At 40.6% G+C, this 27156-nt stretch overlaps 2 protein-coding genes across 2 annotated transcripts in view; one reads left to right on the plus strand and one right to left on the minus strand.

Annotated features, from left to right (window-relative positions):
* Window positions 1-11340, minus strand: part of ARMC10 (armadillo repeat containing 10) — a 31610-nt gene extending 20270 nt beyond the window's left edge. The window contains exon 1 of the mRNA XM_068550437.1: window positions 10854-11340. Within this exon, the coding sequence (XP_068406538.1) occupies window positions 10854-10992 (139 nt within the window). The 5' untranslated portion in view covers window positions 10993-11340. The remainder of the gene's footprint in view (window positions 1-10853) is intronic.
* Window positions 11341-11479: 139 nt separating this feature from the next.
* Window positions 11480-27156, plus strand: part of FBXL13 (F-box and leucine rich repeat protein 13) — a 188044-nt gene continuing 172367 nt past the window's right edge. Inside the window, exon 1 of the mRNA XM_068549800.1 lies at window positions 11480-11554. Coding sequence (XP_068405901.1) covers window positions 11480-11554 — 75 coding nt within the window. The remainder of the gene's footprint in view (window positions 11555-27156) is intronic.

Here is a 27156-nt window from a genome sequence, read left to right on the forward strand (position 1 = left end):
AGTGCTGGGATGCCTCAGGCCAAACAACCAACAGGGTGGGAACACAGCCCCACGCATCAGCAAACAGGCTGCCTTAAGTCGTCTTGAGCCCACAGCCACTTCTAGACATGCCACTTGACATGGCACTGTCCACCAGAAGGACAAGACCCAGCTCCACTCACCAGTGGGCAGGCATGAGTCCCTCCCACGAGGAAGCCTGCACAAGCTCCCAGACCAACCTCATCCACCAGAGGGCAGACATCAGAAGCAAGAAGAACTACAATCCTGCAGTCTGCAGAATGGAGCCCACAAACCCAGAAAGTTAGAAAACAATGAGATGGCAGAGATATATGTTCCAGACGAAGGAACAAGATAAAACCCCAGAAGAACAACTAATTGAAGTGGAGATAGGCAATCTGCCTGAAAAAGAATTCAGAACAATGATAGTAAAGACGATCCAAGATCTCGGAAAAACAATGGAGGCACAGACTGAGAAGATATAAGAAATGTTAAAGATATAAGAAATGTTAAACAAAGAGTTAGAAGATTTAAAGAACAAACAGAGATGAACAATACAATAACTGAAATGAAAAATACACTAGAAGGAATCAGTAGCAGAATAAATGAGGCAAAAGAATGAATAAGTGAGCTGGAAGACACACTGGTGGAAATCACTGCTGCGGAACAGGATAAAGAAAAAAACAAAAGAAACGAGGACAGTCTAAGAGGCTTCTGGAACAACATTAAAGGCACCAACATTCATGTTATAGGGGTCCCAGAAAGAGAAGAGATAAAGGGCCTGAGAAAATATATGAAGAGATAGTAACCGAAAATTTCCCTAACATGGGAAGGGAAACACTCAAGTCCAGGAAATGCAAAGAGTCCCATACAGGATAAACCCAAGGAGGAACAGGCTGAGACACATATTAATCAAGCTGACAAAAATTAAAGACAAAAGTTTTACTGAGCTCTGACCGCCACAGCAACAGTCAGCTCTACCCACCACCAGAGCCTCCCATCAAGCCTCTTAGATAGCCTCAACCACCAGAGGGCAGACAGCAGAAGCAAGAAAAACTACAATCCTGCAGCCTGTGGACCAAAAACCACAGTTACAGAAAGATAGACAAGATGAAAAGGCAGAGGGCTATGTACCAGATGAAGGAACAAGAAAAAACCCCAGAAAAACAACTAAATGAAGTGGAGATAGGCAACCTTCCAGAAAAAGGATTCAGAATAATGATAGTGAAGATGATCCAGGACCTCGGAATAAGAATGGAGGCAAAGATTGAGAAGATGCAAGAAATGATTAACAAAGACCTAGAAGAATTAAAGAACAAACAAACAGAGATGACCAATACAATAACTGAAATGAAAACTACACTAGAAGGAATCAATAGCAGAATAACTGAGGCAGAAGAACGGATAAGTGACCTGGAAGACAGAATGGTGGAATTCACTGCTGCGGAACAGACTAAAGAAAAAAGAATGAAAAGAAATGAAGACAGCCTAAGAGACCTCTGGGACAACATTAAACGCAACAACATTCGCATTATAGGGGTCCCAGAAGGTGAAGAGAGAAAAGGACCAGAGAAAATATTTGAAGAGATTATAGTCGAAAACTTCCCTAACATGGGAAAGGAAATAGCCACCCAAGTCCAGGAAGCGCAGAGAGTCCCATACAGGATAAACCCAAGGAGAAACATGCCGAGACACATAGTAATCAAAGTGGCAAAAATTAAAGACAAAGAAAAATTATTGAAAGCAGCATGGGAAAAACGACAAATAACATACAAGGGAACTCCCATAAGGTTAACAGCTGATTTCTCAGCAGAAACTCTGCAAGCCAGAAGGGAGTGGCATGATATACTTAAAGTGATGAAAGGGAAGAACCTACAACCAAGATTACTCTACCCAGCAAGGATCTCATTTAGATTTGATGGAGAAATCAAAAGCTTTACAGACAAGCAAAAGCTAAGAGAATTCAGCACCACCAAACCAGCTCTACAACAAATGCTAAAGGAACTTCTCTAAGTGGGAAACACAAGAGAAGAAAAGGACCTACAAAAACAAACCCAAAACAATTAAGAAAATGGTCATAGGAACATACATATCGATAATTACCTTAAACGTGAATGGATTAAATGCCCCAACCAAAAGACACAGACTGGCTGAATGGATACAAAAACAAGACCCATATATATGCTGTCTACAAGAGACCCACTTTAGACCTAGGGACACATACAGACTGAAAGTGAGGGGATGGAAAAAGATATTCCATGCAAATGGAAATCAAAAGAAAGCTGGAGTAGCTATACTCATATCAGATAAAATAGACTCTAAAATACAGAATGTTACAAGATACAAGGAAGGACACTACATAATGATCAAGGGATCAATCCAAGAAGATGATATAACAATTATAAATATATATGCACCCAACATAGGAGCACCTCAATACATAAGGCAACTGCTAACAGCTATAAAAGAGGAAACTGACAGTAACACAATCATAGTGGGGGACTTTAACACCTCACTTACACCAATGGACAGATCATCCAAAATGAAAATAAATAAGGAAACAGAAGCTTTAAATGACACAATAGACCAGATAGATTTAATTGATATTTATAGGACATTCCATCCAAAAACAGCAGATTACACGTTCTTCTCAAGTGCGCATGGAACATTCTCCAGGATAGATCACATCTTGGGTCACAAATCAAGCCTCAGTAAATTTAATAAAATTGAAATCATATCAAGCATCTTTTCTGACCACAACGCTATGAGATTAGAAATGAATTACAGGGAAAAAAACGTAAAAAAGACAAACACATGGAGGCTAAACAATACGTTACTAAATAACCAAGAGATCACTGAAGAAATCAAAGAGGAAATCAAAAAATACCTAGAGACAAATGACAATGAAAACACGACGACCCAAAACCTATGGGATGCAGCGAAAGCAGTTCTAAGAGGGAAGTTTATAGCTATACAAGCCTACCTAAAGAAATAAGAAAAATCTCAAGTAAACAATCTAACCTTACACCTAAAGAAACTAGAGAAAGAAGAACAAACAAAACCCAAAGTTAGCAGAAGGAAAGAAATCATAAAGATCAGAGCAGAAATAAATGAAATAGAAACAAAGAAAACAATAGCAAAGATCAATAAAACTAAAAGTTGGTTCTTTGAGAAGATAAACAAAATTGATAAGCCATTAGCCAGACTCATCAAGAAAAAGAGGGAGAGGACTCAAATCAATAAAATCAGAAATGAAAAAGGAGAAGTTACAACAGACACCGCAGAAATACAAAGCATCCTAAGAGACTACTACAAGCAACTTTATGCCAATAAAATGGACAACCTGGAAGAAATGGATGAATTCTTAGAAAGGTATAACCTTCCAAGACTGAATCAGGAAGAAATAGAAAATATGAACAGACCAATCACAAGTAATGAAATTGAAACTGTGATTAAAAATCTTCCAACAAACAAAAGTCCAGGACCAGATGGCTTCACAGGTGAATTCTATCAAACATTTAGAGAAGAGCTAACACCCATCCTTCTCAAACTCTTCCAAAAAATTGCAGAGGAAGGAACACTCCCAAACTCATTCTATGAGGCCACCATCACCCTGATACCAAAACCAGACAAAGACACTACAAAAAAAGAAAATTACAGACCAATATCACTGATGAATATAGATGCAAAAATCCTCCACAAAATACTAGCAAACAGAATCCAACAACACATTAAAAGGATCATACACCACGATCAAGTGGGATTTATCCCAGGGATGCAAGGATTCTTCAATATACGCAAATCAATCAATGTGATACACCATATTAACAAATTGAAGAATAAAAACCATATGATCATCTCAATAGATGCAGAAAAAGCTTTTGACAAAATTCAACACCCATTTCTGATAAAAACTCTCCAGAAAGTGGGCATAGAGGGAACCTACCTCAACATAATAAAGGCCATATATGACAAACCCACAGCAAACATCATTCTCAATGGTGAAAAACTGAAAGCATTTCCTCTAAGATCAGGAACGAGACAAGGATGTCCACTCTCACCACTATTATTCAACATAGTTCTGGAAGTCCTAGCCACGGCAATCAGAGAAGAAAAAGAAATAAAAGGAATACAAATTGGAAAAGAAGAAGTAAAACTGTCACTGTTTGCGGATGACATGATACTATACATAGAGAACCCTAAAACTGCCACCAGAAAACTGCTAGAGCTAATTAATGAATATGGTAAAGTTGCAGGATACAAAATTAATGCACAGAAATCTCTTGCATTCCTATACACTAATGATGAAAAATCTGAAAGAGAAATTATGGAAACACTCCCATTTACCATTGCAACAAAAAGAATAAAATACCTAGGAATAAACCTACCTAGGGAGACAAAAGACCTGTATGCAGAAAACTATAAGACACTGATGAAAGAAATTAAAGATGATACCAACAGATGGAGAGATATACCATGTTCTTGGATTGGAAGAATCAACATTGTGAAAATGAGTATACTACCCAAAGCAATCTACAGATTCAATGCAATCCTTATCAAATTACCAACGGCGTTTTTTACGGAGCTAGAACAAATCATCTTAAAATTTGTATGGAGACACAAAAGACCCCGAATAGCCAAAGCAGTCTTGAGGCAAAAAAATGGAGCTGGAGGAATCAGACTCCCTGACTTCAGACTATACTACAAAGCTACAGTAATCAAGACAATATGGTACTGGCACAAAAACAGAAACATAGATCAATGGAACAAGATAGAAAGCCCAGAGATTAACCCACGCACCTATGGTCAACTAATCTATGACAAAGGAGGCAAAGATATACAATGGAGAAAAGACAGTCTCTTCAATAAGTGGTGCTGGGAAAACTGGACAGCTACATGTAAAAGAATGAAATTAGAATACTCCCTAACACCATACACAAAAATAAACTCAAAATGGATTAGAGACCTAAATATAAGACTGGACACTATAAAACTCTTAGAGGAAAACATAGGAAGAACACTCTTTGACATAAATCATAGCAAGATCTTTTTTGATCCACCTCCTAGAGTAATGGAAATAAAAACAAAAATAAACAAATGGGACCTAATGAAACTTCAAAGCTTTTGCACAGCAAAGGAAACCATAAACAAGACGAAAAGACAACCCTCAGAATGGGAGAAAATATTTGCAAACGAATCAATGGACAAAGGATTAATCTCCAAAATATATAAACAGCTCATTCAGCTCACTATTAAAGAAACAAACACCCCAATCCAAAAATGGGCAGAAGACCTAAATAGACATTTCTCCAAAGAAGACATACAGACGGCCACGAAGCACATGAAAAGATGCTCAACATCACTAATTATTAGAGAAATGCAAATCAAAACTACAAAGAGGTATCACCTCACTCCTGTTAGAATGGGCATCATCAGAAAATCTACAAACAACAAATGCTGGAGAGGGTGTGGAGAAAAGGGAACCCTCTTGCACTGTTGGTGGGAATGTAAATTGATACAGCCACTATGCAGAACAGTATGGAGGTTCCTTAAAAAACTAAAAATAGAATTACCATATGACCCAGCAATCCCACTACTGGGCATATACCCAGAGAAAACCATAATTCAAAAAGACACATGCACCCGAATGTTCACTGCAGCACTATTTACAATAGCCAGGTCATGGAAGCAACCTAAATGCCCATCAACAGACGAATGGATAAAGAAGTTGTGGTACATATATACAATGGAATATTACCCAGCCATAAAAAGGAACGAAATTGAGTCATTTGTTGAGAAGTGGATGGATCTAGAGACTGTCATACAGAGTGAAGTAAGTCAGAAAGAGAAAAACAAATATCGTATATTAATGCATGTATGTGGAACCTAGAAAAATGGTACAGATGAGCCGGTTTGCAGGGCAGAAGTTGAGACACAGATGTAGAGAATGGACATATGGACACCAAGGGGGGAAAACTGCGGTGAGGTGGGGATGGTGGTGTGCTGAATTGGGCGATTGGGATTGACATGTATACACTGATGTGTATAGAATTGATGCCTAATAAGAACCTGCAGTATAAACAAACAAACAAACAAAACAACTAATACTAAACTTTCTTTGGGTTATTTGTATGGAAATATGTTAATATAAATGTTTCAGACGTTACATGAAATTTCTAAAAATCTTATATTTGTATTTGTATGGAAATATGTATGAAAATATGTTAATATAAATGTTTCAGACATTAAAAAAAAAAATTAAAGACAAAGAGAAAACATGAAGAGCAGTAAGAGAAAAGCAATAAATAACATACAAGGGAATCCCCATAAGGTTATCAGCTGATTTTGCAGCAGAAACTCTGCAGGCCAGAAGGGAGTGGCAGGACATATTTAAAGTGATGAAAGGAAAAACCTACAACCAAGAATACTCTACCCAGCAAGGCTCTCGTTCGGATTTGACAGAGAAATCAAAAAGCTTTACAGACAAGCAAAAGTTAAGGGAATTCAGCATCACCAAACCAGCTTTACAACAAATGCTAAAGGAACTTCTCTAGGCAAAAAAGAAAAGCCCAAAACTAAAAACAAGAAAATTATGAATGGGTAAAGCTCACTGGTAAAGGCAAACATACAGTAAAGTTAGGAAATCATCCACACACAAATATAATATCAAAACCATCAATTGTGAGGAGAGTAGAAATGCAGGATACTGGAAATGTATTTGAGATTAAGAGACCAGCAACTCAAAACTATCAAAACTATCTTATTTATATATATAGATATACTGCTATATCAAAACCTCATGGATGGTAACTGCAAACCAAAAATCCACAACAGAAACTCACATGCTTCCTGATTTCAAACTATATTATAGTAATCAAAACAGTATGGTATCGGCACAAAAACAGACACATAGATGTGTGGAATAGAACAGAGAGCCCAGAAATAAACCCACACATATATGATCAACTAATTTATGACAAAGGAACCAGGAGTATACAATGGGGAAAGAAGAGTCTAATCAATAAATGGTGTTGGAAAAACTGGACAGCTACGTGCCAAAGAATCAAACCAGTTCATCTGTACCATTTTTCTACAGATGAACCAGTCTGCAAGGCAGAAATAAAGACACAGATGTAGAGAACAAACGTATGGACACCAAGGGGGGAAAGCAGTGGGTGGTGGTGGTGGTGGTGGTGGTGGGATGAATTGGGAGATTGGGATTGACATATATACACTAATATATAAAACAGGTAACTAATAAGAACCTGCTGTATAAAAAATAAAATAAAATTCACACACAAAAAAGAATGAAACCGAACCACTATCTCACACAATACACAAAAATCAACTCATAAAGGATTAAAGTCTTAAATATAATACCTGAAACCTAGGGGCTTCCCTGGTGGCTCAGTGGTTAAGAATCTGACTGCCAATGCAGGGGACACGGGTTCGAGCCCTGGTCCGGGAAGATCCCACATGCTGCGGAGCAACTAAGCCCGTGTGCCACAACTAGTGAGTCTGCGCTCTAGAGCCCGCGAGCCACAACTACTGAAGCCCCTGCGCCTAGAGCCCATGCTCCGCAATGAGAAGCCACCGCAGTGAGAAGCCCACGCACGACAACAAAGAGAAGCCCCCACTTGCCGCAACTAGAGAAAAGCCCACGTGCGGCAACGAAGACCCAAAAGCAGCCAATAAATAAATAAATAATAAATTCTTAAAAAAAAAAAAGAAGACCTGAAACCTAAAACTCCTAAAAAAAAAAGATGGTAAGCTCCTTGACATGGGTCTTGACATGATTTTTTTGGATTTGACCAAAAGCAAAAGCAACAAAAGCAAAATAAACAAGTGGAGCTACATCAAAAAATCTTCTGTACAGCAAAGGAAGCCATCAACAAAATAAAAAGGCAACCCATGAAATGGGAGAAAATATTTGTAAATCATATATCTGATAAATGGTTACTATCTAAAATATATTAAAAAACTCAAGCAACTCAATAGGAAAAAAAAAAGAAACAATCTAATTATAAAATGGGCAGAGGCTCTGAATGGACCTTTCCCCAAAGACATTCAAATGGCCAACAAGTACATGAAAAGGGGCTCAACATCACTAATCTTCAGGGAAATGCAAACCAAAACCACAATTAACTATCACCTCACACCTGTTAGAATGTTTATCCTCAAAAAGACAATAGATAACAAGTGTTGGTTAGGATGTAGAGGAAAGGGAACCCTTGTGCACTGTTGGTGGGGATGTAAATTTCCAACCACTATGGAAAATATGGAGGTTCCTCAAAAAATTAAAAACAGAACTACCAGGAACTTCCCGGCTGTCTAGTGATTAAGACTTTGCCTTCCAATGCAGGGGGTGCAGGTTCAATCCCTGGTCAGGGAGCTAAGATCCCACAGGCCTTGTGGCCAAAAAACCAAAACATAAAACAGAAGCAATATTGTAACAAATTCAATAAAGACTTTAAAAATGGTCCACATCAAAAAAAACTTAAAAAAAAATTCTAAAAAAACAGAACTACCACATGATCTAGCAATTCCACTTCGTGATTCCGTGAAATCACCAGCTTGAAAGGATATTTGCACCGCCATGTTCACTGCAGCATTATTTACAATAGCCAAGACATGGAAACAACCTAAGTGTCAATCGACGGATGAATGTATAAATAAAACGTGATACACACACACACACACACACTCACACTCACACATACATACATACAATGGAATGTTATTCAGCCATAAAAAAGAAGGAAATCCTGCCATTTGTGACAACATGGATGGATCCTGAGGGCATGATGTCCAGAGAAATAAGTCAGACAATGAAAGACAAATACACAATGATCTCACTTTTATGTGGAATCTAAAAAACTCAACTCATAGAAACAGAGAGTGTCATGGTGGTTGCCAGGGGCTGGGGGCTGAAGGAAATGGGAAGATCTGGGTCAAAGGGTACAAGCTTCCAGTTATAAGGGCAATGAGTACTAGGAGTGTAAAGTACAGCTTGGTGACTACAGTTAACCATACTGTATTGTACACTTGAAAGTTGCTAAGAGAGTAGACCTTAAAAGTTCTCATCACAAGAAAATTTGTGGTGATGGATGTCAACTAAACTTACTATGGTGATCATTTTGCAATACATACAAATGTCAAACCATTATGTTGACAGTGTTTATCTCAATTAAAAAAAAAAAGATCACCCTCCAAAACGTAAGGGTGATGCTGACAAAATGGGTATTTCTCGAGTCTTCTTCAAAGAAAAAAGCGTAGCTTCAGGAAGGGGTTGTGAGCAACTTATTTTGCAAGCTGCCTGGCCAAGGTAATGGTGATTTTGGGGGGGCGGGTAGTAAGACTTTGTCAGTGTTCATCGTGTTGAGTAAGTATAAGTGAGAAGGTATCTGAGTTCGGGTCACCTGACTACTTATACAGAAATATCTCTGACACAAAGACAACAAAGTAGGCTTTGGAAGTAAGGGTAAGTCCAAATCTTTTTTAAAATGAATTTTTTTCCCCTTGTGCCAAAAGGGAAAGAAACCTCTCACCCACTCCCTTTTCTGAGAACATTTCCTTGAGCAAACTAGTAATTGTAAATCCTTTGTCTGTCCCTTTGATATAAATATACATCTTTTTAAAAGCTAAGTAAGCCTCTTGCCGGTTTACAACCCAAGAAAATCTTTCTTAGCGGCTTTGGTGTCATCTGAAGTGTAAACATCAAGGAAGACGGAGTCCCCATCTCCTTGTCTCTGTGTGAGTCAGAGCTCGGTTCTTGGCTCTGTGTTGTAACTACGCGGTTATCATAGATACTGAGAAGTCTTATTTTTCTTCTACATAACGGCTATTAGCTAACACAAATACCACCCCAACTACCTGTGAATTTAGAATGAACTATGTGTAGCAAATGGTTCTGTCAAGTTCTCTTAAGAACAAATTACTGTTTATCTTGAGGGCATGTACTTAATATGAAATAGGTTATAGGTTATATCTTGCTGGATACATAAAGGGGTGAGAATTCTTTCTGTCTTTGCAATCCCATTAGCAGATTGCCCGTGATGGGCGTAGCAGTCTGGTTTAATGCTTATTCTCTAATAAAGCTATTTAGTTCTTTCCTACATTTGTAGAGAGGAATTTCTTGGTTGGCAGGAGATTTTATTTTTAATTATTTCTGTAACAGCTTCCATGACCTGAAATACCCCCTAGAACATTCAACAAGTTGTTAGAATCCTGAATGCAGCAATCAATTTTTGGACCGAAACCTAATCATGCACTTGTCCGCCAGGAGGGTGTCCTCCATGCAGACAACTGTTCTAATTGATATACATAGCTATATCTGTATCTCCACGATCTCTCGCATACTTTGCATATATATATATATATAGACCATGGCGACTTCAAAGCACCTCCCCTCAGAACTGCCCCTCTGGCGTCCCTTCTTCCAGGCTAACTGCACGCAGAATTTCATCTATCGCTCCAGAATCCCCCTGGTAACACAAAGGCCGGGAGCAAGCTTTAAGGTTGAGAGGCAATCAACACGCTTTTGAGAAACAGTCCTCCGCTGTGACGCCAGGCTCAGACAAGAAAGTCTGGGCAATTTTTCATCCCGGAATTCTGAACAAAGAAATGGAGGCAGGGAACCAGCTCTGAACCCTACACTCACCCAATCAAGTGGAAGACCCGTCTTTTGCACCTGGGCTTCCCGACTTTGCCCTTCTCATCAGCCTCCCTCCCTGGCTGGGCTCCTTATTTACTCCCAGCACTGGAAAGCCACGAGCACCTGTGGCGTCTTCAACCCCCACGCTGCGAAAGCCACAGTCCCAGTCCCCGCCCACCTGCCAGGCACCCCGTGGCCTCACCTGCGGACCGCGAGGGGCGCAGCCGTAGCCCGGGGCCGCCTCGCCGCCGGCCCCGCGTCAGCCTGTAGAAGCAGTAGCAGGCGCCGGCCGCTAGGACCAGGCCCGCCGCCACCCAGCCCACATCCCGGGCGCCGCCCATGCTGCCGCTGGGGCCACGCGCAGCGCTGGGCCTGGCGCAGGAGGGTCCGAAGCCAGAGGGTGCTGTCGCCGTCCGGGTTCTAGCCGACGGAGAGAGGAAATGGGCGACTGAGCTCCGCCTCTCGGAAACCGCCCTGTCGGCCCGGACGCGTCCCAGAGGCTTCCTCGAGTCTGGGCGGGGCGCGGGTGAAGGACAGCGAGACTCGGTGAAGAGCTGCAAGGACTAAACGCCCCAAGAGCACACACCAGGGGCCGCCCCCGCCGCCCGGAGGCGGGTTCCCGCCCCAGCCCGAGGTTCACCTCCCTCCCGGCAGTCCGCGGCCCCAGGGTGGGCGCTCGGGGCAACGCAGCGCCTAGCCCCTCCCCTCTACGCAGCGTGGTTGCCGGGGCAACGCCGAGACGCGCTAGCCCCTAGCCAGGCGCGGTTCCTGCTGCGCGGGGCGTGAAGAGCAGGCGGGAAGCGCAGAGTTTCAGTAGTGCGTCTGGTCATGGCCTCGCTGCGCCTTGCCAGCCCCAGGCTGAGGAACTACTTCAAGGAGAACTACATTCCTCAGGTCTGCGAGGTACTGGAGACAAGTGGCGCCGGAGTTAGAAGAGAAAGGAATTGGAAGAGATTTCCCAGTAGAGGGACTGGGGTTTGGTGGAGAGAGGGAGTGGATGTTCAGAGGAGCGAAAAGGAAAGGATGAAGTCAGATTTGGGCAGGTCGGCGGTCTGGGCTGAACATACAGATCAGAGAGTTGAAGACGGAGGGATGACAGTGGCTGAAAGGGGGGAATGGGTGACATCTCCCAGAGAGAAAGAACAAAGGGCCTCAGGACAGAAACCCCAAACTCCAACTTTTAAGTTTTGGACAAGAGGAGCCTGAAGACTAGAGGAGTGAGAATGAAGTGCTGTGGAGACAGAGAAGGAAAAGCAGGAGAGTGTGGCTTTATGAAGAGAGTGGGCAATAGTGTGACCTAAGATAAGGAACTGAAAAGGTGTAGTGGATTTGACCGAAGGTGAGTTTGGGTTTTCGGTAGAGCGATGAAGGCAGAAAATAGATTTAAGTTGGCTGAGGAGTGGAAGCTGAGACCTTTAGATGGTAGGTAGTTAGCCCTTTGTGAAGGGAAGGACCGCACAACCAGGACTTAAACACGGGAGGAAGGACTGCCCTTCCCCACCCGCCTTGTGACAGGAGGGAAGGAGGACAAGGGGTGGATAGGTTTTGTAGGTTTGGGGATAGGAAGCCAAGAAAGTTCTCTTCTGGTGACTTCCATTTTCTCTGCTAATATTAGGTGAAATATTTGCCAAGAATGAGTATGTTTGGGTGGGGATGGAGGGTGCAGAAAAGGTTTTGAGTAAAGTTATGCGGAGAAGGAGGGAGAGTTAGAAGTCTAGGGAAGGAAAGAGAAGGAGAGCCAGGCGGTGTTGAGAGCCCAGCTTGGGGTAGTAACTCTCCTACGCAGGTGGGAGGGCAATTCGGTATAGCTCCTCCTTTTTGGATGGTAATTTAGAAATATGTATTAAAATGTTAAATATGAATACCCTTTGACCAAGCATTTCCACTTCTGAGGATCCACTTTAGAGACATATTTGCACATGTAACCAGAAGGATGTACAAGTATATTCATTATAACATTGTTGCATAGTGAAAATGGTTATTACCTAAGTGTAAGTAAGGGAACGGGATATTATGTAGAATAAAATATACCTGTACCTTTTGAGAAGAAGGGCTCTCCGTGACATATTAAATTTTAAAAAGAAAAGAAAAAAATGCAAATTGCTTAACAAAATGTCTACTACAATCTAGCTACCTATCTGATTTCATATATGTATGTATATGTGTATATATGTGTGTTTATATGTATATATATGTACATGCATATATATATCTATATTTAAGACAATAATACATGCATAGAACATATGGCAAACTTAACAGCAATGTTTTGGGGAATGGTTTTAGGAGAGAACTCTCATCTTTTACTCCATATACGTCTGTATTGTTTTAATTTTTTTATGATGAGTTTCATTCATGTTTTACCTCTGTACAATTATATTTGAAAATGTGTAGAAAGCATGGTACTCATCTTCCCAGTTATATGATTTTCTCAAGCAGCACTCAGTAAATCAGATGCAGGTACACAAAGAAGAGTTGACTTCATCCAGGATAGGAGTTTGCCAGACATACATAATGGAAGGGCAATGGTGAGGGAGCTAAGCTTTTGAGAGTGCCTGAAGTGATGGACCAAGGACCCTAAGGGCTGGGTGGGAAATGAGAACAAGACATAATACTGATATGTGGGTAGAAAGTAGAAGTTTGTAAGAGGTGAATGAAGAGGGGTAGAGGGAGTAATTGAGTGAGGGAGCTAGAAAATAGGAGATGGGGGTCAGAAAGTGGAATGTTTGTATAGTTCTCTCTCAGTATCTTCATCTTTTTGTTTTATTAGACCTTTTTCTTGGTCAGATATATTAACACATGACTTCATAGTGTAAAATTCCAAACTTATAAAAAGGAAATGGACTTAGTTTCCAAGGGGAGAACCTGAAAAATCTGTGGATCATCAATTTTCCCTCTTTGAAACCATTTTTGTACTATCATATCAATGCAAGTAGGCCTGGAGGGGTGAAACTATCCTGGGGAGAAAGAGACTCCTCAAAGGACCTAATACAGTTGTCCCTCAGTATCCTCAGGCTTGGTTCCAGGACCCGCCATGGATATTAAAATCTGTGCATGCTCAAGGACCTTATATAAAATGGCTTAGTATTTGCATACATACATCCCACTGTATAAATCACCTCAATAAATCATCTCTAGATCACTTACAGTACCTAATCCAATGTAAATGCTATGTAAATAGTTGCCTGCACATAGTGAACTCAAGTTTTGCTTTTTCAAACAATGGAATCTTTTCCCAAACATTCTGGATCCACATTTGGTTGAATCCATGAATGAAGAACCTGCAGATACAGAGGGCTATTTAAGATTCAGGATAAAGCCATTCTGAGTGATGACTCAGTCCAAGTTGGCCATGGAGCAGGTAGCACAACTGGACTCAAGTTGAGGGTCAGGGAACATCAGGGAAGTAGTAACCTCTCCTTGCCTTGCTCTCCACTTGCCATAACACTACATGGCTGCAAGAGGCATCCCTGGTGCCTCCTCTGGATGACAGCACCTCTTCCTCACCAGCCTACCATACTGTTTTGCCCCTAGAGAAAAGAGGCCCTTAGAAGGGCTCCCCATTGCCTAAGACGATATTCTTCTGAGGAGTCCTTCACTCACCTCTGCTACCACGTTACCAGCAGGCGCAAGAGAGCCTCACACACCCACCTTAACCTGGTTACCTGCTTCCCCTAAGAGACTATCAGGCTGAATCCCATTGTGTCTCATATCCCTGTACATCTATTCGCCTAACCCAATTTTCCATGCCTAGCACTCTTCTAAAACCCATCTTCTGCAAGTTTTGGAATACATCATCTTTCATCACAGATTTCTATGTATATTTAACCTCTTCTGAAATCCACCTGCCTGTCCTGAATAAAACCTGGCTGTCTACTTAGGATATTTCCCTGCCAACTTTTGAATAGAGGCTGATTTATTTTTTTTCAATCCTGCTTGATTCACTGGGCTTACTGAATCTGTTGATTGATGTTTTTCATCTGTTTTAGAAAATTCTTGGTCATTTTCAAATTCGGCTTCTACCTAATTCTCTCTTCTCCCTCTGGGACTCCGATCATAAATATGATAGCTTTTTTTTTTTTTTTTTTTTTTAACTTAGTCCTACATGCCTATGCCTCTTTTGCTCTATTCTGTTTTTTCCCAATTCTCTTTTCTGTGCTTAAGTTTGGATATTTTTCATTGATTGTCTTCACATTTACAAATTCTGTTTTATGCTGAGTCTTGTCTACTGTTAAATACATCCAACGAATCAAATGAGTTCTTAATTTCAGATGGTATATTGTTCAGTTCTAGAATGTCCATTTGATATTTTTATACATTCCAATTAAAATTCTTCATCTTTTCATCCATTTTGTCTATCATTTCCTGTTTTCTTTAACATGGTAGTTATTATTAATTTAAAACCATTGTCTGTTAATATGAATAACTTTGAATTAAATTATTAGAATTTAGTTATTAGAATAGAATAACTGTTCTTTACTCAACTTACTGGTGTGATTTCTGTCTCCTGACTGGACGCTGACTGATACAGAAGGTTTAACTGGAACGCTACACAGGGAACTTTCTGGGGAGTTGGAAAATGACTGAGGTGTAGGTGTATCCATTGTCAGAATTATACAGCTAGGATTTGTGTTGCATTCATGTAAACTTTACCTAAAAATATTATAATTGAGAACAGGTGGAAAAATGGGTGAATATATAGATAATACAAAGATCACAGAATGGTGATAATTGTTGAAACTGGGTGATGGGCACATAGGGGTTCATTATACTATTGTTTACTTTATATATGTTTGAAGTTTTCCATAATAAAAAGTTAAAATAAATGATAGCCATGGCTGGGTGTTTTTTCTCATAATGTATGTAGCTAGGGATGGATGGAATGACAGGCTTGATGTGGCTGTGTAGTCATTTTCTGTTAGCTTGCTGTGTCAATTATTCATTTCTGTGTAACACAACTGCAAAACTTCATGGCCTAAAACAACATGACTCATTTAGTTTGCTCAAAAATCTGAAATTCTTGCAAGGTTTTTTAGGGAGAGCTTGTCTCTGCTCCATGTGGTACCATCCGGGGCGGATCAGCAGAGGGTTAAAGATCCACTTTTAAGATGGTTCACTCACATGCCTGGCAAGTTGGTGTCAGATGTTGGCTGGGAGTTCAGTTAGGTCTGTGAACCAGGAGGCTTGGTTCCTCCATATGGGCCTCTCCATGGGCTGCTTGGACTTCCTCACAGTATGGTGGCTGAGTTCTAAGAGCAGGTGTCCCCAGAGAGAACTAGGTAGAAGTTATATCACCATTTATGACCTAGGCTTGGAAGTCAACATAACATTATTTTCACCTAGATTCAAGAGGAGGGAACATATACCCCACTTCTTGATGGGAAGTGTATCAAAGTCACATTGCAAAAAGAGCTCATGGGATGGGAGATATTGTTATGGCCATTTAAGGAAATACAATCAGCTATATACCTGGCTTGTTCATACAAGGGGAATCTGGGATCAAGTTGGATCTCAAAGTATTATCTGAACGAATAAGATGTGGATTACAACACTATCACCCAGTAAGTGGGTTTCAACCCTTCTATAAATATCCCTTCTTCTTTCTTTTCTATGTTCCCAGGAGCAGATGTATACTGGACATTAACAAGTTGCCTACACAACATCTACTTCCCTCTTCCTAATATTTCTTACACTCTTATTCCATAACATACCTCTTCCCCATATAGCCCATATGCTTCATGGAAACTGACTATCCCTATCTCTGGGGTTGGACCCTGATTGGCTTATGACAACCAGTACATTCAAGTTCCCTGGCCACAATGTTTGTGACTATGGCGGGTGGTAGTGAGGATCGTGGGAGAGGGCAAGATGTGACCTAAACCAGTTCAGATCAGGTTGCTTAGTTGGAATGCTGGGACAGAGACATAGCATCTCTGGATGTTTGTGGGGAAGCATGTAGCCCTGGGAGCCATTGCCAATTCTCCTGTGTCCACAAGGAAAGATGGTTTTAGGGTGAGTGGATTCTGAAGAAGGTAGAGTCGGGAAGTGGAAAGAAATCAGGCCTCTAGTGACATCAGTAAGTCACTGGGTTAAATTCATCCAAAGCATGATCTACCTTTAGAATTTCTAGTGTAGGAGCCAATAAACTCCATGTTTAGTTGAGGTTTATTACTTGAACCCTAAAGTGTGTGAAGCAATACAAGGGGATTATCTATTATTACGAGATTGCTTAGGTTTGATTCTTGGCTTTGCCAATTACTAATTGTGTAACTTTGAGCAAGTTTCTAAGTCTCTCTGCCTCAGTTTTCTGTGTAGTGAGATTCCAGATGGATGAGAGACAGGCCTTTAGTTTCTAGAGTGGGAGAAAGCGATTGTGAATGGGAAGAACGGGAAAAGAAAATCACAAAATGTGTCCTGAGGCAAATCAAGTTCTGGAAAGAATACATGGGAAAGGTGAGGATCTGGAAATGGAGTCCTTTATACTATTCACTCTCACATATCCCTTGGAAAGCCTTTGTGGGCTTCTAGAGGTTTGCACACCAGTTTAAAGTCTGCTGGATTTTATGTTCAATTCAAGTTAGGTTAACATTTTTTTTTTTTTTTTAAACAACAGATTGGGCTCTAGACACCAGCCAGCCTTTTTTTCTTGGAGGGGATGGCAAGAGTGGTCAGCTAAGAAGGGTACATTTGACCATTTCATCAGCAAGCATTTGCCGTGCATCTACCATATGCTAGTAGAAAACAGCTTCAACCCCTTGCAGCTATGACTCTGAAGCTGTCTGTAGCTCAAACTTTCTCCTGAGTGCTCTGTGCATTTATCCCTTTGGGTGTCCTACAGACACATTAAAGAAGTGAAAAGAAATAGGCGAAGTTAATTTTAACAATAGATTTTCTACAAACCAGTCTATCCAGGCTATAATCATTTCAACATGGACTCAATATAAAATCATACTAAGTCTTCAAAATTGTGTATTTTACACTTGCAGCACATCTCAATTTGGACTAGCCACATTTGAAGTGCTCAATAGCCACGTGAAATTAGTAGCTGCCATATTAGTGCAGGTCTAGAATGCATTAACATATTTAATAAGCCAGAGAAAATTACCTTTGACCCAGATATGATCATTGTGTCTTTGAGAAGGTTGTTGTTTTCACAGGCACCAAGCTTCTGGAACTTCAGGAAGAGTCTGAGTGGCACAGGGAGGGTGGAGCAGCTGTCTAGTCAGGTCGGTCACCTGCAATCAGTGTCACACAGGGGACAGTTGTTCTCACATGCACCAAAATAAATTGATACCTATTTTCAAATCTTCAGGAATCACAGTGATTAGTTTCATATTGTAAAAAATGAACAAAGTGATATGAACATGCTATAGACTGAATGTTTATGTCTCCCCAAAATTCATATGTTAAAACCCAATCTCCAATGTGATGGTATTAGGAGGTGGGGCCTTTGGGAGGTGATTAGGTCATGAGGGTGGAGCCATCATGGATGGGGTTAGAATACTTATAATGAAGACTCCAGAGAGCTCCATTGCTCCTTTCATCACGTAAGGACACTGTCAGAAGATAGCCATCTGTGAACCAGGAAGTGGTGCTCACCAGACACAGAATCTTCCTGCACTTTGATCTTGGACTTCCCAGTCTCTAGAACTGTGAGAAATAAGTTTCTGTTGTTTATTAGTCCCCCAGTCTATGGTGTTCTGTTACAGGAGTCCAAATGGTCTAAGACAGAGAGTAAGTCATGGACTAACTGTTGCCATGGCTTGTCTCAAACCACAAAACCCTTTAAACCCTTAGCTGAGAAAGACTCCAGAGGAGACTTCGGGTGACATGAGTAGAGACTCAACAAGTGGCCCTGCTATCGTTCTGAATTTTACCATCCCTTTGAGATTCTCTCTTTGGTTACTGTTATATCTTGCATCCTTATCTAAATGAAGGCTGTCCCAAAAAATGACATATCGAATGTATAGAAAATCATAGATGGCTAGTATCTTGTTTGGCTTGGGCTGCTATAATAAAATACCATAGACTGGGTGGCTTAAATAACAAAAATTTATTTTCTCAGTTCTGGAGGCCGCAAGTCTAAGATCAGGGTGCCAGCATGGCTGAGTTCTGTTGATGGCTCCCTTCCTAGCTTGCAGATGGCTGCCTTCTCACTGTGTCCTCACTTGTCAGAGAAAGAAAGAGAGCAAGCTGTCTGGTGTCTCTTTATATGAGGGTGCTAATCCCATCGTGAGGATCCTACCCTCATGACCTCATCTAAACCTAATTATCTCCCAAAGGCCCCATCTCCAAATGCCATCACAGTGGGGAACAGAGTTTCAATATATGAATTTTTTTAAAAAATAAATTTATTTATTTATTTTTGGCTGCATTGGGTCTTCGTTGCTGCGTGCCGGCTTTCTCTAGTTGCGGCGAGCGGGGGCTACTGTTTGTTGCAGGGCGTGGGCTTCTCATTGCGGTGGCTTCTCTTGTTGTGGAGCATGGGCTCTAGGCGTGCGGGCTTCAGTAGTTGTGGCTCATGGGCTAAGTAGTTGTGGCTCGTGGGCTCTAGAGCGCAGGCTAAGTAGTAGTGGCGCACGGGCTCAGTTGCTCCGTGGCATGTGGGATCTTCCCGGACCAGGGCTTGAACCTGCATTGGCAGGTGGATTCTTAACCACTGCGCCACCAGGGAAGCCCCTCAATATATGAATTTTGTGGGGACACGGTTCAGTCTATAGCAGCTAGTAAATGTAAGAAAACTAATTTAACTGCACTGAAAAAAACGAAATGTAGATGAAAATGAATTATTTTCATCAAATCAACAAAAATAAAAATGTTTTAATTCTCAGTGTTGGCAAGGTGAATGGGACACTCCCGTTGGCTATCAATGAAAGTATAAGCTGATAATATCTTTTTAGAAAAGCAATTTTGAGAAATGTATGAAGATCTTCAAAATACACATTTTGATTCTATATTCTAAGGATATGTACATTTCATCATTAGTATTGATAATATGTATATCATATAATTTTTAATAATGGGAAAAAGTTAGAAACAACCTAAATGTCCAACCATTTATAAATTTTAAACATTTATGGTATAATTTTATGCAATAGGTTATCAACCAACCTCAATACATGATATTTTGAAGAATTTTTGGTGGCATGGAAAAATGTTCGCAATGTAATAACTAGCCAGGAATAAAAAAAAGAGATATAAAACTATATATAGGGACTTCCCTGGAGGCAGAGTGGTTGAGAATCCTCCTGCCAAAGCAGGGGACACGGGTTCGAGCCCTGGTTCAGGAAGATCCTACATGCCGCGGAGCAACTAAGCCCGTGCGCCACAACTACTGAGCCTGCCCTCTAGAGCCCGCGAGCCACAACTACTGAGCCCGCATGCTGCAACTACTGAAGCTGGCGTGCCTAGAGCCCATGCTCCGCAACAAAGAGAAGCCACTGCAATGAGAAGCCCATGCACTGCAATGAAGAGTAGCCCCTGCTCACCACAACTAGAGAAGGCCCGCACGCAGCAGCGAAGACCCAACGCAGCCAAAAATAAAATAAATAAATTTATTTTTTTAAAAAAAACTATATATAGTATGATCCTAATTTTAATTTTGTAAAAATATATGTATTGAGGAAAGACTGAAATTAAAATTTTTATTAGAGGCTATTTCTGGTTGTCAGTATGATGGTTGCTTTTTATTTTCTTTGTATTTTTTTTTAACTTTCCAAATTACATAGAACATATACTATTTTTATGATCAGAAAAAGTTCATATATTTAAACAAAATAATGAAAACAGGCTTATGTGTAGGGAAAAGTGCCTCCTTTTTTGCTTTCCCATACTATTATCAAGTGAACTTTATTGATGGAGAATTAGAAAAAAAACATACAAAGAAAGCATAGGAAGCATAAAAACACTCATTGCTGGCAAGTGCTGGTTTCTCATCCTAGGAAACCAGCTGGCTGGTCACTTTGCAGGCCTGTGTCTGGTCTCCCTGGGACGAGAGCCCTTTTCCTCTGGCTGCTGTGCCAGCTGAGGTCTCCTGGACACCCTCTTTCCTAGATGGGTCAGCCTCTTTCCCAGCTTACAATGGCACTTTCATAAAATCTTCTCACTCTGCTTTCAGGTAGGCCTGTGTGTGACTAATTGCATACTGATAGATTTCCAAAGTTTTTTTTCTTTTTTAGCAGAATCCCAGGGTTCTAAGGACTCCTATGGGGGATGTTCTAGAGGTTAAGAAAGGATCTAGATTATATTTGGGGATTCTCCTGAGTTTGGGTTTTTTTTTTATGATTTTTTTTTTCTGATTTGAAAAACAAAATTTGAAAGCACTGTGATCAATCACAGGAAATAATCTCTTCCTTCATGGTTCATGTCCTCCATGTTGCAGCAAGTGAGTAGACCTCACAGACTATCAGCACCTAGCACAGTGTCATGCAATCTAGGTGTATTATTTATACAACAGATATAAACATAGAGACATCTTTTTGGACCTTGGAGTCAAGTATTGTTTTAAACTTTAATCTTAGATTTGAAAAAAAAAGTGAACTAAATGATCAAAGACTTGGGAATTTGGTCAATAAAATATTTACTTTCTATATATTATTCTAAGATTTGGCAAAAGTATATTTCAGAAATTCAAAGTTTTAAAAAAACTATCTACATGTAGACACTGAGAGCCTGTGCCTCGATACAATTGTGGGGAAACTGAATATTGCCTTCTAATTCTTCACTCTCACTATATTCATCGTTTCTCTCTCTGAGAACTCTGAAATACTCATCCCACCACTGTTGGAATCTCCTTCCTTGGAGATATTCCTTCCAAAAGACATTTGTATTTTAAAAGCTATCACTAAGCTAGGAGTCCATACAATGAAGCCCTATTGGTAGAATATCAAACAGTAGGTTATCAGAAGTATTTAGAAATCTGTTTCTCCCTCAGTTTTCTACATTCTAGGCAGAAGTCAGCACACTGTCTACAAACAAGGCCTGCCCCATAGGGACCAAAGATGGGCAAGATATTAAGGGTATAATGTCTACAAAACTCTTAAGCCCCTACATATAAAGATTGCATCTGCGAGTGAGAAAGTGTTAGCTCAGGTTTCGGTTTAACAACTAGGAAAGATTAAAGGAGTTTGCAAAACTAGATCTGCCCAGCAGAGGGCATATTTAAGTTACAAACCATGATCTTTATGCAAAGTTTTCTATTTTTAGAAATTAGTAAATAAATACATGTTTTTAAAAATTCTTATGCAGTTTTTATGCTTTGTGTTTCTTTCATGATTGTTTCCAATCTGTATTTTAAAAAACCGTATTTATTTCTAAATCACATAGACTCTACTATCAGAAGTTTTTTTAGGGACTAATAGCTGCAAATACTTGCCAGAGATGCAAGAATCAGGAATTACCAAATATATGAGCAAGAGACCACAAGCTTATGTAGATGAGAAGGAAGCGGTCACACTAACTCATTTTGCTGGACCCTGGGACTAGAAGATTGTGGCTTCCCCTGAGGGCAGTTATGTTTGCTGTGTTCCCTTAGCCCCGCCAGCCAGTTCATAGATGCAGTTCCAGAGGCAAACCCATGGTACACTTAAACAACCCAAAGGCGTATGACTTATTATTTCTCCAGTAACAATTCACCTACTCATCTAGGTATTACATGGCTGGTGACCACCTCCCTGTTGGGCCAGGCACAATCCCACAGGTATTAGGATCCTGCTTTTATTGTCTTGCTCTCATGTCATAGAGACCTTGTCTCCTCTCCTGTCCAGTCTGCCTTAAAACCCCTCAAGTTCTGGCCTTGGGGGCATCTTCCTGTCCCTGGGGTCCCTCCTTAATGGCTAAATCCAGTTGATCCCTTTCGATAATCTTCAATATGTTTTTAGTTATAGAGTTTCTAAAATAAAAATTTGGCACCCTCTATTTAAATGTTGACAAGACACAGAACCCCCTTTATTTACAAATTTTTAACTTACTAACTTCCATAGAAACAAATTAAGACACTCCTAGAACTACAGCATGCCAACACCGTCTCCACTACAGATGGGAATGGTGAGCATTTCTGAGATGTCACTTTGGACTTGTTTTGGGGGTTGGAGGGTAGGGAGGTTGAAGGGACTTTGGACAATGTTTAGAAACTTAAGCCTCTTCGTAAGTAAAGGGGTTTCTGTAACTATGTGGTGCTGACATTGCAATTTTAAAAGCAATTTCATCTGGAAAAAAAACAACAAGGTGTAAACTATATGTTGATTACTGTCTACTTGAAAGAAGCATGTGTTTTGGGGTTTGCATATGAATAAAATATTTTGGAATAGATAACGTGAAAAAAAATCTCTCAAGCTCTGGAGGAAGATACACATGCACACAATTTTGTTTGAGTGCATGGTATGGGCCAGGGGGGAGGCCTGGGTTTGTAGTTTAAAAACATGCTGGCTCTGTGAATCACTTGGCCCTTCTTTGCCTCATCTGTGAAATCCAGAAGCAAGAATATACCCTCTAAAAGTCAAGGTCAACCTTAGAGGGATCTTGGAAACACACTGAGCTGCGACTCTCTCTTGTATGGCCATCTGTGACCTCGGCCATGTGATTGATCTTGCAGGGGTTTGATCATAAATGACCTATTGTGTCTAGAGGAGGATCCAGTCCTGGGTCCCGGTATGGAATTCTGACGTCGTCACAGAGTGACTCTGTCTGCTTCTCTTTTACATTTATCCTCCATTCCAGCCAAACTGGTCTGTGCCCCTGAGGCTTTGTTCTTGCCAAGAGGAAGACCCTTGCCTTCTCCTTACCAGTTGAAAGTTTCTCCAACTGCTGAGGACCCCACAAGCATTTGGTAATCACTTTTATCTCTGCCCTCATGAAGCAATTATCTTCTATATTGCTATATAGGCCCTTAGCATTTTTCCTATGTTTATCTGAGTATCTAAAAAGATAAAGAAGACTTGCTCTCTCAAGTGTCTTATATCTACCCATAGTTCTAATATACAGTTCCTACCTTGCTATTTATATTTAAACTATTGTTCTATCAACTTCTCTCTCCTAACCATTTCCCACCAAATGCATTGGTCTTAATCTCTTTCAATAGACTTGGTATAAAGTAAGTCTCTCTTTCTCTGTCATTACACTGGCCTTTGAATGGTACAAGGGAATATTTTAAAATTTCTTTTCTCTTTGTCCAAGTCTTTTCCTGTAATGGAAGTGATAATTAGCAGTGGAATGGTTTAAAAAATGATGATGGCTTGTTATCATTATTATCTATTGAGTACTTATTTTGTGCTAGAAAACAATTCAAAGTACTTTACATATATTAATTCATTTAATTATCATGATAGCCCTATGACATATATACCTTTATTATCCCATGTATGGTTAAGGAAACAGAAGAACAAGAGAAGTAGCTTGTCAGAGGTTACATACTAGAAAATTACAGATCCAGGAGTTAAACCCAGAGGACTCCATTCACTGCATTATCTTGCTTCTTTTAAGATGGGTAGTACTGAAAAGGAGTAGAAACAACCGTCTTCGATAAACCCTTCTTTGTCCTCAGTACCCAGACATTTTTCAGAATATTTGAGAAATATTCTGGACTGAGATTAGGGAGGCAGAGCCAAAGAAAGTGGAGGATTGCACAATTGTTTTGTGAATTTACAAGCCTGAGAAAGCCAAGTAAGTCACGGTCTTTTTTTTGTCCTTGACCACGTAAGTTTCTACTAAGAAGGCTAGCAATAATAAAGCCCTGCTAATTGTTTTTGAGAGTCAAACATTCATTTTGCGGGCATGTTTGCATATTTTGTCTCTCCTTATAAAGACCAAGCTAATGGTTTTATAGCAGAAAAAAAAATCTATTGATTCACTAACTATGCTTTCATATTTGCATGGAGCTATGCACTGTTCACACATTAATATGTGAAACCTCAGGATATTTTATTTTGCCCAGTGGGAAACTATGAACAGTGAGATTTCTTATGCAAAAAGTGAACATTTGAACTATGCTAGTTCCATATGACTTTATTAGCATTCCATAGACTTATCCTTTCAACTTGATTTGATTTCTGCAGGATAACTTTTCAGGAAAAGTAGTTTTCTGATCTGTGGAGCTTGGAAATATAAAGAAACAAGCAACTTGTCATATTCATTTATCAGATCCCAATTTTCTCAATAATTTACTTTAAAGCTGAATTCCAGTAAGGCTTCAGTGTGATAGGAATCAACTGGGGAGCCAATCAAAATGCAGGTTCCTAGACCTCATCCTCTGAGACCAATTCACTCCCCAGGTTATTCTGCTGCCAGACTAACTGGGTACCAGACTAGTATGAAGGGGAGGACGTGGAGTAGGGAGTAGAGAAACTCAGTACTCTAGTGATCGAGGCACAGAAGTGCTAGAAGGCAGATGGGCTTTTTTTTTTTTTTTTTAAGTATTTGTTTTTATTTATTTATTTATGGCTGTGTTGGGTCTTCGTTTCTGTGCGAGGGCTTTCTCTAGTTGTGGCAAGTGGGGGCCACTCTTCATCGTGGTGCGCGGGCCTCTCACTATTGCGGCCTCTCTTGTTGCGGAGCACAGGCTCCAGATGCGCAGGCTCAGTAATTGTGGCTCATGGGCCCAGACGCTCTGCGGCACATGGGATCTTCCCAGACCAGGGCTCGAACCTGTGTCCCCTGCATTGGCAGGCAGATTCTCAACCACTGCGCCACCAGGGAAGCCCGGCAGATGGGCTTTTCATCAGGGCTATTTAGGGAGCTGTCTGAAGTCTAGCCTCCAGGTAATAGACAACGTCAGCCCTTAGGTAATATAGACTATTCAAATCCAGCTTGCCAACTTTGGTGAGAACAGTGATCTGCTGTACCACTATATTCTTTAGGTTTGGGGGAGAAGGAAATTAGTCTGCAGATGGCTGAGTGCTCACTGTAAGCAGCTGGGGTGGGGCTACATTGGAGGCAGACCTGGGAAGGGAGAGACATCGAGGTCTTACCCTTTGGCCATAGCCCTAAGGGCTAGGTTCCCAGCCCGCAGGCTGCACACTAAGGGGGGAACATGGAGCTACTGCAAATGGGAAAATGTGTTGTGCAGGTTCAGTCAGGATAATTATCCTCTTATGTGGAGGAACACTATGAGAACTGCTGAGAGTCTAAAACCCAGGATCCCCAGGCCTGGATCTGTTGACACTTGGCTCATGGAGAGAGGTGGGAAGAACTCTGCATGACTCAGAGGTGGAATTATTTTGTTCATGAGAGAGAGGAGTAGGAAAAAAGCCAGCTAGAGGAGACCCTACGTGGAGGAAGGGCTAAAGAGAGTGCCTCACCCGCTATACACACATACACATCCCCACACCTGTACCAGGAGACCCACCAGTGAACCAAAGAGGCAAAGAGAAATGTCTAAGCACTCCAGGTGGTTTCTGTGGGATGTGTGCTGTAAATCTTTTTCTCTGTCTCAAATGGAGAGGTATTCAATATACGTCTCACCAATACATTTTTTAAATTTATTTTATTTTATTTACTTATTTTTGGCTGCATTGGGTCTTCGTTGCTGCGTGTGGGCTTTCTCTAGTTGTGGTGAGCGGGGGCTACTCTTCATTGCGATGCACGGGCTTCTCATTGCAGTGGCTTCTCTTGTTGCAGAGCATGGGCTCTGGGTGCGTGGGTAGCTGTGGCATGCAGACTCAGTAGTTGTTGCCCGCCGGCTCAGTAGTTTTGGCGCATGGGCTTAATTGCTCCATGGCATGTGGGATCTTCCTGGACCAGGGATCGAACCCGTGTCCCCTGCATTGGCAGGCGGATTCTTAACCACTGTGCCACCAGGGAAGCCCCTCACCAATACTTTTATGAGAAGTTTCTGCTTTTGGGAGGAACTCAGAAGAAAATAAGACGGCAACAGCTTTCTGAGGTTCCATATATGTGCCTTAAACATTACCTTAGATCTAATTCAATAAGTCATTTGTTTATCAGGTATGTGAACTGTGCCACACTTTTTCAAATATGTACCCTGTAGATGCTGTGAATGATAAAATTCAAAAGCATTTTAAAAAGACTTCTTGAATTCACAGTAGATTATGATTTTGATGTTGAATTTTCTCAATCACTTTCATGGTTGGGTCTGAGGAATTTTTAACTTTAAAAAGGAGTTCCTCATAGTCAAGACATGGAAGCAGCCTAAATGTCCACCTGCAGATAAGTGGATAAAGAAGATGTGGAATATATATATATATATATATGGCAGGTCCTTCCCCTCCACCCATTAAAATCACTGATTCAATTTCCATTATATATATATAATGGAAAACAAATCAGCCATAAAAAAAGAATGAAATAATGCCATTTGCAGCAACATGATGGACCTAGAGATTATCATACTAAGTGAAGTAAGCCAGAAAGAGAAAGACAAATACCATATGATATCACTTATATGTGGAATCTAAAATATGACACAAATGAACTTATTTACAAAACAGAAACAGACTCACAGACACAGAAAACAAACTTATGGTTACCAAAGGGAAAAGGAGGAGTGGGAA

Source organism: Eschrichtius robustus, chromosome 8 (assembly GCF_028021215.1).
Source record: "Eschrichtius robustus isolate mEscRob2 chromosome 8, mEscRob2.pri, whole genome shotgun sequence".
In the NCBI taxonomy this organism is placed as follows: Eukaryota; Metazoa; Chordata; class Mammalia; order Artiodactyla; family Eschrichtiidae; genus Eschrichtius; species Eschrichtius robustus.